Here is a 20,189-nt window from a genome sequence, read left to right on the forward strand (position 1 = left end):
GTTGAACTGTTGGGTAATTTGATTTTGTATATACAGGTACAGGGAAAACCAGGTATAAAGAAAGGCGTCAGACTCACATTTCTACGAGGGAAGGTTGTGAGGAGCTTGAACTCTTCAGAGGGGTATCCCTTGGAGGCCACAAAGTCGAAGAGGACCTGAAGCTTGCAGCTTCCCAGGAAACGCCTTTCCACAAATTCGCCACTCGGTGTGCGGATTCGCAGTTTGCTGATCTGCTCAGCTGAATCCTCGTCAGGCTGCGGCGGTAGGGCCTGTTCCAGTGACAAACGGATTGCCTGCAGGACAGGGTGAAGAAAAAATTTAGCATTCAGAAAAAGGGCACAGAAAACCACAGACACCTCCAATTATGAGACAAGTTTTTCTTTGTTTAGGTCACAAGTAAAATTAGAATCATGAATCACTTTTGGATCAGACTGAGCTGCTCAGAGTGAACAGCTTTGCTTCGTATACACAAAAGGCAAGTTTTGTTGGAGTAATTAGTGTTGCATGAAAATAACAGATTTTCTTCATCATCAAATCTTGATGCAACGGGACTATAGAGTTTTTTTAACATAATCTATAGTCAAAACTAACGAGCAGTAAAAGAATCATGGCCATTTCCCGAAAACTTTACATGTATGTAACAGATTCAAGACAACTTGCAAAATTCAGTCCAGCAAAACAGAACCCTCAAATGCTGACCATTACAAAACTCTATCCGACCAAATAAAACAAATTGGGACAAAATAATGAGCAACATCCTTTCAAATCCTGTGTGTACTTGTGATCCACAGGTCTTGCATGTTAACATACAAGTGCAAGTGGGAAGCAGCTGACTTTGCCTGTTAAACAGGCTTACTAGTTTGAAAAAATTTAAACATACTTGATTCATGTTTACAGTTGACAGCGGAGTCAGATTGAGTAAAATGCAATATTGTGACAGCAAAGACAAGAGTTGGACTTATGCTCAGATTTGTTCTGGGATCATTTCATGCCATAAAGTTCATGAAAAATGTCCTCTAGATTAAACTTTTTTCTTTTAAATTCAGATGTTCAAACACTTAAAAAGTCATGGCATAACATTAACATAGAAATTGTTTGAAACAAGGAAATCCACCAAAGCCCACATGGTAACAACAAAAATCCAGCCCCCTCTGTTTAAAGTAAATTCAACCAATGCTTCAACAGTAAAACAAACAGTTATGAAAGATAACATGAAAGGCAAGCATTAATTAAAAGGTACTCTTGTCTTGAGCAAGTCATTAAATTAGCTGCCCTGTGTCTCACCCCGTTCCCTAAAGCTCCCTAAAGTTCCCTAATGTTGCAGCTCAGAGGGTTTAAAGTTAAAAACAGACAAACATATTTATGGTACTTCATGGCTTGTTGCTGTTGTTCAGCCGAAAAATTTGCGACTGCGTGTGTATCAAATAGTTTAAAGCTTTGAAAATGTAGTTGAGAGTATATTTGGTACCACTTTCTGGACCAACCGTTGACAACCACCCTTCAATGGCGAGGCTAATCACCTCGACTGCACTCCCAAAACCATGTTTCAGCTGCTCCCTTGAGCCTTCCTCTTATTTCTGCTTATGTCCCCTCATTTCATCCTCCCTAGACTTGTTGTTCCTGTTTGGCCAGCCGGGGAGCATATGCTGTGACAACACGACCCAGCTTTATTTACACACCATAATGCAATTATATTTCATAAGAGTGTACAACAGTAGCTCATTAGCAGGGTAGCACGCGTGCCTCTCCACCATCAGCTCCCTCAGGTAACACAACTGATGCTGACTGTGTTTAAGTGGCCCCAAGGGACAAACTTACACACACACATGCACGCACACACACACACACACACAGGCACACAAGTTTGTGTGAGCATATAAACACCCACACAAGTGGGTGACAGCGTCCCCGAAGAAACCACAGGACACACGTCTGGTGGAGCCTCACAAATAATCACATGCATCTATCATCCATTTTACTGCCTCTCCAGCTCAGCTCTGCTTACCGCAAAAAGCAAACAGATGATGGGTGTGCACCTGACAGTCACACAACTGTATTGTATGAACCCCGAAGGAGGTAAATAGTAATGTCAACTAACACAGGCGAATGGAAGACATGTACATGGCGACGACTCAATTCATTGCCTCCTACTTTCATGTCCCAAAATCAGAGAAAAAATTTTCCCAACAGCATTGTCTGCTCTTTGGTGGCAAATTATGATTTTATGATTGAGTCTGAGTTGTTTTCTCATGTTACTCTTTTTTGTATATTTGTTTTTTCCATTTTCAATTTTGTTTTAATCCACAATCAAAACAAAGAAACAGAATGAATCATGCAGAAAGAAGATTGATTGACAACATTTCTCCCAGTTTTCTTCCCACCTCTTTATCTGTTATAAAATGTTGGAACAAAATGTCACCCATTTCTAAATTTTGGTGCTTCGCAAAAACTCAATTTTTCTCTGCAGAGGTCCAGCAGCTGTTGCCTCACATCAATGAATATCTAGACTGTAGCACAGGAACAACATTCATTTGTTAGCTCAGACAACATTCTGGGAAACAAGCAGGGAAAACTGATATAAGTAGGGCCATTGCAGCTATTGTTGATTAAAATACACAAGCACGCACACACAGGTTGGCTAGTGGACTACAGTGATATAATTAAGAAGAAGACCAAGCCGGGAACTCTTTTGTCGATGTCTGTTTAACCTAAGTGACAAATTACCTGAATGAGCCGGGTCACCCAATACCTCTGAGTGCCCCCAGGCTCTCAGCTGTTGAGTCAACAATCAGTGAGGACTACACTGTAATACTACAGACTGTAATTTAACATCGGTGCCATCCTCACAGACAGTTATTGTCTTACCTGCAAGGCATTCAGTGAATGTGTGTTTGTGTGTGTGTGTGTGTGTGTGTGTGTGTGTGTGTGTGTGTGTGTGTGTGTGTGTGTGTGTGTGTGTGTATGTGTGTGTGTGTGTATGTGTGTGTTTGCTCCGTTCACATACAATAATTGTTTTCAAGTGAATATGCATGTTTACTCAGGTTGTGTATGTGTTTGTGCACTCGCCTGTGCACATGAATTGCCCTCATCTATTGTTCTCTTATACCTCAATATGAGGCGGTGCATTATATGAACGTAAACCAGTTAAACAGAACAATGTGTGTGCTTGTAAAGTGACATTTATGGGGGGGGGGCTTGCTGTAATTGGGATATTTTGATCTTCACTGGCAGCTATCACAAAAAAACCACAATCTAATTGACTCATTATTGTAAAGTGAGAGCACAGCAGCTAAAAAAAAAAAAATATCGCAGCACAATGGCACAATCACCATGTGTTGGCAAAACATATCATTGTTCAGCCCTGTACTGATGAAGATGGAATATTAATTTAGCTAATCTGCATAATGTGAGTAATGGTGCGTGTATGTGGGTTCCTCTCACCTCCTTCTCCTCCTCCTGCTCCCTCCTCATCTGCTCTAGGCGGACCTGCTCAGCTTCTTCTCTCTCTTGGGCTTCTCTCTGAAAGAAAAGTAACACCAAAGTAAAAATCCAAGCACCAAGCGTTGTGGAACACCTTTGAACGACATACTTCATTAGGGACCCCAGTAAATTTTAGACATTCTAACCTTTAACCTTTCTAAATTTCTCCATTTGGGATAAATAAAATCAATCAATCAATAAAATCAATCTATCTATCTATCTATCTATCTATCTATCTATCTATCTATCTATCTATCTATCTATCTATCTATCTATCTATCTATCTATCTATCTATCTATCTATCTATCTATCTATCTATCTATCTATCTATCGATCTATCTTTAAATTGAATATACCCTAGCAACTAATACACTAAAATAATAACTAACAAAATTGCTTCTGTCCTGACATAAATGAAAGTTATAAATATGTCTTTGCTGTGCTTCGGAACAGAATCTGTAATTGTGCAGCGTATTAATAAAAAATGTCATTGTAAAATCAATTTGTCAAAATCATATAAAGAAATGAGATGAGAGATTAGCATCATTATTATATTTTTGTTAAAGGTCACGTCTGGTACAGCACAGCTAGTCTACATGGATTCAAACAGACAATTTGGACTATTTTGAAAATACCTTTTTACGGTCAGCCTCTAAAGACAAGCGGTAGGCCTCATCCTGTTCTCTCTTCACTGTCTCTCTTGCTTCGCGCTCGTCCTGGGTTGAGAAAGGAAGAATGAGAGTGGGGCCCATGAACTAACAACATCATAAAGGACACACAAGGACAAAAACATCTAAGCTGAGGTGCCGGGTGTGGGAACCAGAAAGAACCTAGTAAAACAAAATACAGCATGTCAAATGTGGTTATGTACAAACAGCAGGTATGAAAGAGTAGCACCAGTGGGGAATTCAATGTGACTCGGCTGTCATTTACCAGACTCGGAGCCTCTTTTATGTTTCCACATCTCAGTTTCACCATCCCTTTCTCTTTTATTCACTCTGGCTCTCTCTTCCTGTTTGTACAGAGGGAAGGGGACAGACGGCCTTCTTTTTCTACCTGCTGTGGCTACAAAGTGTTTTTATAAAGACTGGAGCTAACTATGAGTGGCCATTGTGTTAAAAGCTCCAGCCATTAGTTTTCTATTTGAAGGCCCATACTGAGTGCCAGCCCAGATATGGCAAAATAGGCTTATTGTAATGATCAGAGGGCTACTGTGCATTTAGAGGTGGCTAAGCAAATGAACAGAGCATATTGTTGTATTCAGTCAGAACATGCAAAAGATACATTTGTGCTTTTGGACTACATAATAGATAAATAATGAGAGGAAACAGTACAAGACTGGTAGAAAGGGACAAAAGGATCAAAAGTGTCCACCTTCAATAGACTGTCCCTGAGTCACGCAAACATGTACTGACAAATACAAATGTCAGGAATGAAGGCTGTTACACACGGTGTGTTAATAACTGAAACAACAAGTTAGAAAGAACAGTTTTGGCTTTGAGCTCTTGAGATTTATGGGCTATTGTGCCTCTTTCCTTTTTGTTTTTTTTTGTTTTGTTTGTTTTTTAGCAGCACCTTAGATGTTTCATCGAGGCAAAAAGGTCCACCATTTAATCTCAGCTCTGGTCTTTACTGTGGATCTTCCATGACTGCCTGGTGTTTGATCAGGTTGTTTAGTTTTGGATGTTCTCTACACAGAATGCACATAAAGATGGCCCGTTATGACGTATGGAAAATCCGCAATGAGTTGTCAGTCAGTTTATAAGTACCTGTGTAAAACAGACTAGAAGGGGAATCTGTAATGTTGGTTAAAGGAACAATGTGGCTGACCAGCTGCTCCATTTCCAGACAGACACAAAAGTCAGTGCCAGAAAGGAATGTCTGTGTTGGGTGGATGACTGGGCTCCTGTCTCTGTTTGTCTTTTGAGACATGAACTGAAAAATGGAGAAAATTGTAAAGCGAGAAAGAGCGAGAAAGATGAGGAAAACCACCAATGTCTGAAGGGTGCTGCAGGGAGGAAGAGATTTGTCTAATATGAAGGATGGCTTCACATTTGAGATGATGTAAGTCCTGTCAGGATATGCTAAAACGCTATGGTTTTGGTATGAATGAACCCCCCGGAATATCATGCTATTAACAAATCTCATGCTCTGGACGCTGTCTCGTTGTGACATTTCACAAGCTGTTTCACTCTGGCAGGCCACGCCTGGCTAATTATCACACTTAAATACCATTTCAGAATAGATTTGCTGCCTGTCACGCTAAGGCAAATATGATTTATTACTTTTCTGACAGATCTCAAGCTCATTGTTGCAATGTTGAAAACAAATGATTTGTCACGCAGTGATAAAATATTTAGAGTGTTTAAAAGAGGGACAAAGGAGGAAATAGTTTGAACAAAAAGAATCATATCATAACAAATGGAAAAAGTACAATAATTTACAAATCTAAATTATCTTTTGTAATGTCCTTAGCACTTAATTTATTTTTTTTAATCAAAATAACGTGACATAAGTAGCATAAGTAGAAATCAGAAAATGCAGTGTCAGCATTTAACATTATCATGGTCTGTGATGAATATTGAAATCAAGCTTTTTAAATTTACTTTTTTTTTTTTGGTACAAGCAAAATCAGAAACTGTAAAGTACTCATAGCTGACACCCCAAAGCCTGCTGTGATCATTTGTGAGTCATTCAAAGATGGGTAAGGTGTTTGTTTAGGAACTATTTCCAACACCCACCAAACTTAACATCTGAAATATTTGTGTTCTGTGTCATTTAACTATATGCTTATATTATTCAAAATAATTAAATGAGGAAAAAAAATCCTTTGATATCTGAGCTCATCTATTACGCAGGGTGGGAAAAATTCAACAAATACCTGGGCATAAGTACAAAAATGGAATACTGTACACTTAAAGATTCAGTTTGATCCATAAGTGAATAGTTTACATACCACTTCTCACTTCTTGTCTTCAATGAATAATTGATGTGTCAACAATGACAAATTCTCAATGAAGGATTGTTGCAATAATAACAAGACAAAGGGAACAAATGTCGCTCAAAAGTCAGCGACCCACCTGAGGAAGTCTAACCTCAGGGTGTGTGAGTGCAACACAGTTCATGCTCAAACCACAGTTCTTAACTGTAAATACCACGACTGCTCCCAATAACTTTGTTAGCGAGGTTTTCTGGCTGACTGACTGCTTAATGATCAGTTCCTAATCTGTTGTGACATCTGTCATCCAAGGATACTGTAGTCAAATGAAAGGAACAACAACATTGAAGACTAAGTGTGAGAAGAAGTCAGACAAAGAAAAACAACTCCATCGTTGACACACAAGCCAAAACGTCTTTGCATATGATTGTAGGAAGAAGAATGGGCTCATTAAATTTTATAAAAGAGTTTGTCACAAGTAAAACCCGCTCACTCTCAAAGTAGGGTGTATGTACTTGCTAGTTCAGAAATCTTTCGCAATAACTTAGTGAAATAAAAATGAAAAGGAAAGGTTTTACTCTAATGCTGAACCATCTGACAACTTCTTCATTCTCTTAGTGTGATGTCACAGAGTAAATATATATCAGTATGAAGGCCAGAAGGTCAAATGAAAGTCTTTGACTGTGAGATGACCTGTCTCAGTTTTCTGTGCATGACAAGAAAGACTTTTACTGTCATTATGGAGTCTTTTTCTGTGTGTCCACTTCTGTTAGACTGAGAGACACAGTCGAGTGAGAGACACAGTCGATAGACACACAAGAGCACAGTGGTGCCAACAAACTGCAGTGAATGAGAGATGAGTCCTGTTCCTATTTAAAAACCTGCAGCTGACACATTAAACAAGTAGTGAGGGGCAAAGACGTGAAAGTACTCTGCATGTGAGTATGGAATACCTGATCTGATTATCCTATCCATCCCATTAAGTTGCCATTTATCTCTTTATCAGACTTAAATTTAGCTGAATTTTTCTTCCTGGGGTATTTTAATGAAACTTTGAACTGTAAACACTTACTTCATCTTTAATGTCCTCTTGTTGTTGTGCTGTAAAGATTTCCATTGCTCCCATTAACCTCATCATCAGCTCATCCACTGTCGTATTGCCTAAAAAACAAATCACAACACAACATTTGTAATGTGTTTTTGCATTCAGTACAGACACATCCATCTGCCAATTTTACAGGTAAACATACAAGTAAATAGGACATAATTACCTTGAATTACATTTAGAACTTCATTGGATGTGCGTTTTCCCATTACTATGAGGAGCAGGGGGAACTGATCCGTCTTGTACGTACGTATAGTTTGTGTCACCACACTGCCAAAATGTCTTGTACACATGGTGAGTAGTCTGGAAGACAAGGAAATCATCAAATTTGTAAAAATTTATTCCATTATATTCACTTAATTTTTCTTGGAACTTAAAACCTATTTTAGAGTTGGTAATGACAAAAAAACATGTAGACCATAAATCAGATTCAAACACAAATGTGTGTATAAAAGTAGACACACAAGATGTGGAAAAGCAGGCATATCTACCAGCTTTTCCAACTGCAGCAGCAAAGTGAAAGACACACAACTCATGGCATTAAGGACTTTAAAACCAATTCTGCAATTTCTTATTCCATCAGAGTGACATGCTGTCTCAATTGGAACCGTAGATGAATTAGTATTCACCACCAGACATCGTGAATTGATAGGGCAGGGGAGGATTTCTTATTCCATTACAAAGACAGAACTTTTTAAATTAACATTTGAAAGAGGGAAAAGGGTAGCAGGCAGCCAGGGCCCTGCCAAGCTCCTGTAAATGTCATAATATTAATGAATTGCTATAGACTGAATGCAAATATAGATTAGCTTTTTTGCCCGCCTTTTAATAAGATCTACTTTAATAACTGGCTGGTAAAATAGAGAAGTAATAGAATGGATGGAGAGACAGCAGGTCAGCGGGAGAAGATAGATGGAATATGCCAAGTGAGAGGCGATGAAACTCTTTAAAACATGGGGCCAATGCAAAAGCAGCTATATGCAAGGCTCATACTATGAAACTGAGTGTTTGAACTCAGGTACTTTATTCAAAATAGTCTCAGAAGTGTAAAAATATGGATGGCAGTCAGAAAGTGAGAAAAACCAGCTTGAAAACATAAAAAACAGAAGATTGTAAAAGACACTGTAGTACTATGAGGTTAACGTTTTAAAATATTGAACTTTAAGTGACCTGCATCTTGCAATGAAGTCTAGTACCCTAAATCTCACTGATCATTTTGTCCTGACATTTGTCCTCATTCAGACCTCGACTTAGGTGGACCATAACAAAAGACCACGCGGAAACTCTAACCTGTAATGAAAGGCCAGGGAACAAAGGACACTAACTTGAAGAGTAACCCAATCTTAAATCTCCCGTCTAACACAAACCAACCTGCTTTGGTTTCTATCGCAAACGTAAGGAAGTCAGTCATCCACAGTAAAATCACCACAAGAAAACTGCTTCATCTGGAGACACAACATTAACGCACTATGTCTTCAGTTTATCAAACTAAAACAGAAATGCTGAAACCAGTTTATCAGTTACTTTTGAATCCACATTTTGCACAAGTAAGGACACAACCCCAAGGGCAGACGGAAGCAAAGCAACTACAGGAACCAAGGTGAACAGTTCAGCACAGTCTCACCCACCCATAACATAACATGGTAAAGAATGTAGCCTACAGTAGTATGTACCAGACCCATGACCTTTGAAATCTCTCAGGGGTAACTAAATTTTGAGGAAACACCTGCATTAAACTTGCAGCTAACGTTAACTGATGGTTGAAGTGATTGACAGCCTCTAATTTTTCACTTATCTCTTCTCCATCTTTTACTGCATACTCAGACATCTAAAATAGTTAATGTTTCCCTGGACTGTCACATCACATTTCTCCATGTCAAACTGTTGCACAAGTAGACTAATTTGACCTGACATTTGCTCCATCAAGCAGCTGATGAGTCAGGTCTGAACAGTAGCACTGGGGGGAATATTTATGCTAGCCACCTGTTTGGGAGTAAGTATGGGAACAGGATGATCTAATAGTTGACTGTATCATACACCCTTTGTTTCAGAGCAAACATAGACATGTTTTGATTTGACAATGACATTTCCCTCTCACATGACACTACAAATACTTTCACGTTAAAGGATATCAAAAGTAGAAGTCAAGAGTGCATGTTGGTCTGTCGGCGCTCTAAAGGCAGCAAAATAAACCCAAAAGTCAGTAACGGTGATGTGGACATGAGCAGGTGTTCGTGTAGTTGTGTCAGACTTTTGTGTAATGCTGAATGTCCAAATCTCTACAAAGAATTTCAGCAAGAAAGCGAGTTTACTTCTGAGAGGTGTGTACACTCATGTTAGCATTAAACAGATCTGAGACAGGATGACATGCTAATACTAATAAAATGAGCTGCTTTCATTTTGATTATGTGTTTTATGTGCAATGACAGGACACCTGTACAATATATCAGAGTTATTTCCCATGAGTGACAATTAAACTGGAATCCAATCAGCAGTAGCGCATAAATAATGACTTAACTGTGAGGCCTGTGAGAATGTAGAGCAAAGCAACAGGCACATTCCTATATCAGCAGGTTCATCACACGCACGCACACACACACACACGCGTACACACACACACACACACACACACACACACACACACACACACACAAAACAGAATGAGGATACCTTTCTAACAGGCTGTATGATTGATGCCAATCAGCAGTCACATTGGATCTCAACTGGAGAGCGTGAGAATGCAGGAGAAATGTATGTGTGTATGAGCGACCGAGGGTGCACATGTGCATGCATGCGTTAGCAGCAATGCTGTGACTAGCTGTGTGTGATGAAAAGCTCCAGATGTTGCCTGCTTTTTAATGTGCAATAAAAAGGCTCAGCTGGGGCAAACAGCAAAGGAGGCCAATGGGAGAGAATGGAAAGCGGAATGAGGGAAGGAGGGAATTTTCTTAAAAGAAATAATGGAGGGGTGAGGTCAGGGTGCGATTCTTTTTTAAATGGCTGCTACCAGAGGGCAGGCTTAACTCTGGAGACTCTCGGTGAGGGAGAATGTTGAGGTATTGGGGTAAAGAGAAGAGAACTAATGAAAGATGGAAGGGTCATGAGGGAGACAAGAGAAGAAGGAAAAGATGTAGCAGAAAGATTAAGGGAAGTAGAAGGGAAATGAGGCTTCTCCTGGGCAAAATGGTAATGAGAAAATGCAATAAAACATAGTAGGTCAATAGAAAACCTGCAGGGGTTCTGATCTTCTGCTACCGTAGTAATACAATAACTAATATTCTGTCAAATATATTATCCACATACATGATATAGCAGGATCTGTGCAACAAACAAAACAATCATTTACCAACAGACCAGTGGAGCAGCACCATGATGGAGCGCAAATAGAAAGATAGAGATGTTTGGACTCTAAGGCAGTCCTTCGTCTCCCACTGACCCTCTATTCAGACAGCTTAGTCAAGATTGCCCAATCAGGGGCCTCACCATGCAAACACAACGCCTTTTGTAAGCATGCAACCTTCAAGCTTCAAAAAGCAAATGAAGCAGAGGAGAGAATGAGAAGACAGAGATACAGAGTGGGAGCAATGGAGTGTAAGTTGAATGGCAACCGTTAAAGACTTGTTAAACACTCAACACACAGAAATTGGAAAATGCTGATCATCTCTGAAATGAAAGTTTGCCAACATGACTATAGATCATTTCCCAAAATATTCTTGCTCTAAATACAGATATTATAAAACAATGATCACCATTTTGTTCCAATCTTTAGAACTCGATAGATTGCGCTAATGTGAATGGACCATAACCTCTATCATAACCGAATGACATAAAAACTGCCTTGAAATGTAAAATCAAGTAAATAGAATATTAAGTACACATGGACAGGTGGACAGTGGTAAACCTGCAGGTCCAGTTTTACCGGAGGCATAAAAACAATGTTAGTATAGCAGGTTGGTACAGCTTCTTTAACAGGCTATTCTAAAAGTTTGCAGAGCCCTCTGCACACAATCAAGCTGCTCTGCTCCTGAAACGCATTCAATATTCTCTTTATTAGATACAGCTCTCTATGCAAACAGTCCATTCCTCCAGACAGTTAAGTCACCCATAAATAAAACATAAGGATTAAGCATGCAGTCAGTGCTCAGAGGTTCACTTATTGCTCTGCTTAACTTTACAGTTGGTAAACTGCAATACTAAACATAGTATGATTCTGACAGGAGCCGGCACTCCTGAGAGGGCCAATAAATGGGTGATATAGTTTTTATTTTCCCCTGTGTTTTAGTTCTATATCATTATTCCAACTCATTATGTAGACTTGCGACTTTATTATAAGATGTCTCTCTTTCTCCACCCAACAAATCAAGGCAGACTGGCTCCTATTAAGAGGGTTCTGCTCAAGATTTCTCCATTATACAAGAATGTATAGTACAATATCTGCATTATAACAAGAAATTAAACAAAAATTAAGTTTCAAAAGTCATACATGTGTGATCACTATCTACAGAATGCATTAACCATGACTCTCTTCACTACACAAATGAGCTTAGTTGACAAAAGTGAATAGAACACCTCTAGTCCCCTCAAAGTGATTCGAATCTGGTACCTGGCTTTATTCGTTTCTTTAGTGACATCCCAGGCCCACGTAATGAAGTTCTGGCTCAGGTATGACACAATGGAGTCAGCACACATCATCTGAGAGCAGAAGACGTTGCTGAGGACACTGTCATCATTGTGGAGGTAGATTGCTAGCAGCTTTCTCTGGGGAGAGGAACAGAAAAGAAAGGAAGTTACAGAAAGAATACACGAGGAAAAATGTCCTGGATCCCACTGAAAATGGTTTTGAAGTAGAAGAACCATTGCATGCAATGACTCATTTATTTATTTGCTTCACTGGCTTGTGGAAAAGCAGTAGAGTTGGGTTTTTAAGATATACATTTTTTAAGATAACAGAACACAAATAAAATGCACATAATAAACCTGAACTAACCGATCTGGATCAATGATTGAATCAGAAGCAACTAGGCTTGATTTCACAACCATAAAAAGCTGGTAATCTGTATAAAACAATAAAAAAATCATGTGGGTATGTCATAACTGCAGAGACATTCACACATTACATGTATAATATGACATTAGAGATGACAGGATATAGAGATGTCATGACTTCTGAAGACCACAGCAAGGCCACAACCAGGGAAAAAGTAAATACCACTCAAAATCAAATGGAGAGTGGTGTAAATAAAACTTCTCTTGGAGGCGACACTGATATGGAGAAAACAAAACAGACAAATCACTCTATTTATTTTACACCAAATGCCAGCAGCCTGTTCAGGTTAGTCACGGCAGGCCCAGACAATATTGACGAAGCTCCAAATCCAAGGATATTGACACCATCATATAAGCCTGGCAGATTCTCCATACTGACAATCTAATTAAAAAACAAACACACCCACAAACATAAAAGGTTCCAGGGGACAATGTTGGAAATAATGCTCTCTAAATTACATGTCACTTCTCTTGCTATAAAAGAACAAACACAAAAAAACTCTCTTGGTCTCTGCTTAGTGCATTTTTTGCCATGGCTGTGAGGGCGGAGTCAAAAGGTCTGTTTCTCAGGAGCAGTAATCTAGGCTACACAAGCCAAAAAGCAAAAAAAATCTACACAGGGCGTAAAACGTGAGTGGAAGTGAAAGAAGAAGTTGTGCTATACTGTGGCCTATGTAGAATGGGAATGGGAGAGCACTGCTGTGTTTGCTCAACGATTAGTGCTTTAGAATAATCTCCAGGGCTCCTAGTGAGAAGGAGCTGGGGACTCATTCATTGGGCTGATTCAACGGTCTGAAAAGATTAAACACTCATGCTGAGAAGACAAGCAAATTCAGTCTTGAGAGAGGAATGAGTGTGAGGGGCGGGAGCGGTTTACAATGTAAAAAAAAACAACCCCCTGATACACAGTGAAAACTGACATCCCAACACATGCATAGATGCAAAACTTAACTGTGCGGTACCCGCTAGTCAAGACTCACACACATGCATGCTCAATTAGAGAAAGTGTAAAGGCTAATCAAAGTGGGCATTTTGGAAAACTGAACTCCTTCATCTTCGTTAAACTGTCCTTACCCCTCTGTTCCCTCTCTGCTTTCAAGTCAGATCTTTTGTATTGCCTGTCTTAGCAGGGAGGAGCAAATCCCTCAGTTCAGCTAAATTACTAGGTCCAACCGGAGCTAGATAGTGACCCCATAGCCCTTCCACACACCTGTTCACCTAATCTTGGCTCGCGTTATGTGTGACAGACAGACTAGATTCACAGTGGGACAGTTCATGACAGTGCAGAGAATGACAGTGTGGACAGGGAGGAAGGACTCTATATCTGTTTTATAAAGTTATCATGTTGTGTTTTCTGGTGCTAAAAATATGTAGTTAGTAAGAAAACATCACACACAGTGGGTCAAATGATAATGATCATCTAATGACTTGATCATCACAAGTCATCAACATCAAGGATCAAGCTGGGTCATAGTCCTTTGAGTATTAAATCATCTAACAATATTTATCTAACCTTGTCATAAGGGCATGATTTTTCTTTTCTATTTTCTTAATTTTAAGCTTTGCCAAACACACTTCAAGAAGAACTTCAAGATTAATGTGGATTTTTTTTCCAGACCGACAGTTAAAGGATTTTTGTGGATGATATTTGTGTTGCACAAATTAGAAAGTTTATGTCCCTGGTCTGGCAAGTTTAATGGGGCAAGAAGAGCTCTGGGAATGAGATACAGACATGTATAGAATGGTACAGGGGGAATGAAGAACAGGAAAAGTATGGATGGTGATTGCTCTACCTATGTCAGACTCAGTCTGGAAAAGTGAACACTTAAAAATGAAGAGCTCAAATGACTGATCTAACGTCCATGAACACAAAGTAGGAAAAAACACATTCAGCTTGATGGCACACTGTAATGGAAGGACTCCAAGCGCAGACAAAAGTAATTTTACCCCTTTACAGTAGAAATGGCATCAAAATTTGAGCTCTCTCCAAAATGTGATTAACCTAACAAAATCAATCATTCGCTTTGGTTAACATTCCAAAAGCTGAGCAGGTATCTTTAGGTTTTTGTTTCTTCATGTTAAGTGGAGCTTTAAAATATCAACTTAAAGTATTGCAATTTATTTTCATACCTTATTTTCCAGCATTGCTACTGAACAGCTGCATCAATTTACTTTCTGCACAGCAGTCCTCAATATAGGTTAGTTGTGTAGCTTCTGAATTATGGCCTTACATCTCACAGATAATTATCCAATTATATGTTGTTGTACTGTCTTTCCTCTTGACTCTGTGAGGCTATTGTTTTTAAGAGGGTACTCAGCTGTGATAAATCAGTGAACTGCCTTCTCCAGCTAGGCTATGAATTTTGATGTGTCTTTGTGTGTGGCAGACAGTGGAGAGGAGTGCATAGGAGAGTGGGGTTAGAGTGATTAACCACTACGTTGATGGGGATTTAGTGAGGATCGTGGTTAGTGATGGGTGGCCTATCTCTCTGTGCGCTCTGACTAACCACTGATCCCCAAGAGGGTTCAGCTCAGCTCAGCTCTGCAGCCCAAAGCATTTTCATTAAGGATGGATTCAGTTAGTCCCCCAGCACACACCTTCAGAAACACTTCATCAAATGTAGTGTTTTGCTTAGTGATTAGCCTCGCCTAGGCTTCGAGAGAGTGAGACTGATTCCTCCATTTATAAACCCACTGAGCAAAAACCCTTTCAGTCAAAACTGCCCTATTCCAATATCCCCTTAATGAAGTATGCGTTTTCTTGGATGTGAGGACACAACACTAGATGCCTTTTCAATTCAAAGAAAAGAGCAGGACGGCAGGATAAATGGAAGAAGAGGGGACAGTGTAATTGTGCTACAGTGCAATTGAGCAGCAAGCTTTGGCCTGTCATCTGAGATGACTGTGTCAAAATAAGAAACACACAAGAGACCTAAAACAGCTTTTATTTCCTCATTTTCAAGTTCCCCAAAGCCATTCTTAGCATAGCACAGTTGGCAGGCTAAATCAAGCTCACCAAGAATAAAACTTAATGCCGTGAAAATTAATACTATTTCGACCCTGTGCTGTGTTGAACAGAATGGCACAGTACAGAGTGTGTGAACACCAGGGATGTATTGGCCATATTGTGCAGGCTTAGGAGAGGAGATCAGATGGGAAACAGGCAAAGTGCCAAATCTGTCTTTAGTTTTTCCTCTTTCTGCATTTATGCCACATTTTCTCAGTTCCATGAATTTATCCCAGGTTTCTTTAATTCCACATTTTACTTGACCACTTCCTTTGATTATCTGATTTGGGGCCCTTGGCTCCTTCTCTCTATTTACACCATGATGTCCACTGGCCCTCCACTGTTTAAGCCTGGTGATCTGAAACCCTTAACATCTTGCTGTGTCCTCACAGTCTAATAAGGCAGTAATCCACACAAGCTGTCAGTTGATACAAGCATCCTTAAATTGACCAGAGCCAAAACCACAAGAGTAAAGTGGACAGCTAAGAATTAAGCCTCAGCTGTCAGGGCGAAAATTTGATGAGGGTTTTGTTGAAATGATATCAATGTGGTCATAAAGCCTTCTCCACACGGCATGACAGAAGACAGTAGACAAATAAAAGTAAACAATTTGTCCCTCTGTTTCAGCTCAGGTTTTCTCTGTTTGGCAAACATAAGACTAGTCCTTTCAACCTAATAAGCCCTGAACCACAGCAGATGTTTAAAATCATTACCAAGTACTACAGTGTTATAGTACTTTTCGATTAGGGTTTTTATTGTTTGCTTATTCCCATTATATGTATTTATGTATATCTGACTTTATTTGCAGACAAACAAAAGCTCAGTTAAGAAAAGAAAAAAAAAGCGGCAGTATGTTACAGAATAGCAGGGGTTCCATCATGCGCTGGTCCTGCATTTAATAATAATAATGTCTCGCAAACAAAAGATAAGCAAACTGGGCTGAAAGTCCAGATAGTATGATTATGAACCAGTTTTGGGCAAGCTGATTGGAAAGTGTGGCGAACCACTGAACGAAGCTTTAGTGCTTCAGACACAGAGGAATAATGAAAGCTAAATAACAGTAACATGGCCAAAGTAGTTCACAGAATTAGGACGTTTTACATTAAACACTCTTAATCAAAAGTGAGCACTATCTCAGTCATCAATAAAATGGTCAAATAAACAGGAACACATTATTTTTTTCCTACGTCCTCACAAAAGCTTATCTGCTAAGCATATATCTCACCTCACTTCATCTTAACAGGTTGATCTCAGATAGGAACCCCCATGTTTGATCTTCAGAAAAAGCCTGTGTTCAAGTTACCGCACCAGTTGCTCAATAAAAGAGCAATGCTATGCAGGAAACACTGATAGGACCACCATGCTACTGAGTAATGTGCTTAAATTAGTAATGCTGCTAATGCCCGCCACTGTCAGAAACAGTGCAGTGGTCAATCAAATAAGTGCAAGCACACAGTGTTGCATGCACTGTGTGGGAATGTGCTAAAAGCCTATGCTAGGTACCAATATTTACATTTTCTTTTTATGTTTACATGAAATTTTTAATCATATATCAATCCATCAAAACAAACTATCTTTCTCAATACAACAATATCCACTCAACAGTTTCATTACTGTTGAGAGGATATTGTTCACCAAGCTTACACTGATAGTACTGGCCGATGTGTTTCACATTCCCACAAGTTGTGTAATGACAGAGAACATTTCAGTAACACAGCATCTCCCTTAATACAGTGTATTCGCTGTTATCCCAAGCAGAGAAAACTGCTTAAAAAAGCAGAACAAGCATGAATGACATCAGGGTTAACAGATAAGCCCACACCGCTAAACTTCACACCCCAATTCACACACAATCAAAATTAAAAGCAAACAATATTGAAAGAAAATAGAATTTCGTTACCTGTTACAGTACCTCAATAAAGTACGTAAAACAAAACAAAACAGCACATTCCTCTAAATAATCAGGTTACTTACATCTCTGGCTTTGCCGTAGAAGGCTTCTTGAGATGCTGCCTCCAAAGACCCAATGTAGAACATTGGGTGGGTTTCTCCATACCTACAGAACAGAGAGCACATTAACAGTGAATAACATACTTGATTCCTCCCGTTATATTTCCACTGATATATTCCTTCATAGTCTTTGTCATCAATGCAAAAACAAGAATATATTGTCTATTCTACCTTGAAGAAAATTCAGCGGTAAAATGCAACAGGGCATCTGCTTCATTGTCACTATTCTCTGGCACTGTAAGGGGACAAAATTAATCAGTTAAACTTTGGATGCACTTCACTAGCATTGAATACATTATCTCGAGAAAGAACAAAACACTTATGAAAAATATTAAATGATACATACTCATCGGTGATTTCCGACAGGTTGATGATCCCATTCCAAACATCTCTGAATCATCTACACCAAACTCTGATGCATCTTCAAAATCATCCCCCTCACTGTCACTAACCATGTGGACGTCTGCACACTGTAGACACAAGAGATTCATGCATTGTCAGATGCGTTTCATCTAAGGTAATCATGTGAAGCATTTGGTTAGAATATTATACGTTTCTGGTGTACTATATACACAATGTCTAAGGAGAAACTAAACCAAAGGGTAGATGCTTAGTAAAAGTGTAATAGTGTACCTCTTCTGTGGGCTCCTGGGGGTTGGCTGGCAAAGACCTTCGACAAACACTGAGGTGATGGCAAGGATAGCTGATTCCAGAGACAGCTAATGTCATCTAAAGACACAAACAGTAATGAAAATGTGACTAATCAGTCTAATTAGCAAGGCCAGTTGTGTGCAATCTTAGATCATCTGTAGTCAATGACCCGATCTTCAAAGTTATTGTTAGGTTAAATTGTATTCTATATAATAATCACTCCTCCTCCTTCACAAGTTTTACATCACACTACCTTCTCAAGTTCAGGTTCATAGCACCTATCATGACATACATTAGTTCTTTACTTTAAAACGTATCCCTGCTCATCTCACTACATCAGCAGGCTTGATACGGTTGCTGTACACCTGGGTGAGACGGTGGTTTGTAATAAGAGAACACCTGACTAATGAGCTACCAAAATCTAAAGCCTGGACTGAAAATGTCCATGTTCTGCAGGGACTCATTACAGCTGGTGACTCCTGGCTTAGACCCCAAGGGACATCAACAATAGAGGCAAGGTAGTTGTACTTTTGAAAAGTGATGTGCAATTAAAGTATGAATTCTCACTAGAATATACTGACACTTGTCTCAATTGCGTATAAATATATTCACTGACATACTAATTGTTATTAGCAAAACAGCACACTGTGAAGCAAAAACTCTTCTCGCAGAGTGAACTTCTACACAACAGGGCTGATGTGGGTGTGATAAGAGGCAAAGATGTTACTCCTTTCTGTCAGAGGTCCTGTGATCTGTCCCATTGTCAGGTGCTGAGGCACACAAAGAGCAGCTGGACATGGTTGAATCAAGAGAAGATTACATGTAACGCCAATTGAGTCTGAAAGGGGCTACATAGACCGCAGGGAGGTTTTCTCTCTCTATCTCTTTAGAAGACGAGAGGTTCCTCATGCTGGCCTCAGCTTCAATAGCAGGACAGAACAGTGTAACCACTAGACCTTGTCCGCAACACGGACCTACTAGTGAGTACTGCTGTGTACCTGGCATTGATAAGAACTCAAATATACGGTTTCTATTATTTTCCATCTTGTCAAACAACCTTTTCTTTTCAAAGTTAGCTGCACGCAAATGGCCAAAATATTTGCATAACAAACATTTAGTTAGTTGTGATTGAGCTGTAGACTTTTAGTGTTAAGGAAATGATGACAGATGGGATACAACTAGTGTCAGAGGTTTTTACCTTAACATTTATGCCAGTATCTAAACCCTTCAATACTTTTCAGTGTGTTGTACCCTTTTAGGCATTGCCAGTGAACTCAATCTTCACTCTATCTTTGCATGAATGAAATGAAATTCTATTAATTGTAAAGAATTTAAGCAACCACATTAATCAAAATCAGAAATCAGTTTTTTTTTTAATCTTGAAAAGATTCCTAATTGATTTGTCAGATTTTTTTTCTGATTCTATGCATATTGTCCACTCAATAAGACATGGTTGTCCCTATACAGTATATGATTCATATTCGAAATTATATTACTTATTAAAATGCAGCATTTTCCTAAGATAATGAACTTCTCCAAAGTGGAATAACTATTTTCCAACTTACTGTAGTCTGAAAAAAAAAAGAATATACTGATCATAATGTCAACCCGAGTTTTAAATTCTCACCAGTTCAGTAACTAAACAGAAGAAACTCAGTATGTCCCCTGACAGTTCAAGAATGAATAATATCCTGATGAGTATTCCTCTTCCATGTTGTCTTAAGTAAAGAAAACTCTAAAAAAGCAATAGCCAGACTGCAGTGCTGAAACTAAACAAACAAGAAGTGACATCACCATTACATGTAAAGACAATAGTTACACATGAGTCCCTGTTAACACAAGAACAATGTTGGTCACGCAGAACTACAGTAAAAAGATTGTACTTTCTTTGTATTACCAATTAGTTGCAGATGAACTCTTAACAATGAAAAGTTCATTAATGTCACAACAA

The 20,189-nt window shown here is 39.1% G+C and overlaps 1 protein-coding gene across 1 annotated transcript in view; it reads right to left on the reverse strand.

Annotated features, from left to right (window-relative positions):
- Window positions 1-20,189, reverse strand: part of faf1 (Fas (TNFRSF6) associated factor 1) — a 59,378-nt gene that overhangs the window by 7,965 nt on the left and 31,224 nt on the right. Inside the window, exons 9-18 of the mRNA XM_068319287.1 lie at window positions 18,221-18,316; window positions 17,934-18,057; window positions 17,759-17,822; window positions 17,552-17,633; window positions 12,128-12,282; window positions 7,691-7,827; window positions 7,492-7,580; window positions 4,117-4,197; window positions 3,442-3,519; window positions 78-293 (exon numbers count right to left, since the gene is read on the reverse strand). Of these exons, the coding sequence (XP_068175388.1) occupies window positions 78-293; window positions 3,442-3,519; window positions 4,117-4,197; window positions 7,492-7,580; window positions 7,691-7,827; window positions 12,128-12,282; window positions 17,552-17,633; window positions 17,759-17,822; window positions 17,934-18,057; window positions 18,221-18,316 (1,122 nt within the window). The remainder of the gene's footprint in view (window positions 1-77; window positions 294-3,441; window positions 3,520-4,116; window positions 4,198-7,491; window positions 7,581-7,690; window positions 7,828-12,127; window positions 12,283-17,551; window positions 17,634-17,758; window positions 17,823-17,933; window positions 18,058-18,220; window positions 18,317-20,189) is intronic.

This window comes from Antennarius striatus, chromosome 7 (genome assembly GCF_040054535.1).
Source record: "Antennarius striatus isolate MH-2024 chromosome 7, ASM4005453v1, whole genome shotgun sequence".
In the NCBI taxonomy this organism is placed as follows: Eukaryota; Metazoa; Chordata; class Actinopteri; order Lophiiformes; family Antennariidae; genus Antennarius; species Antennarius striatus.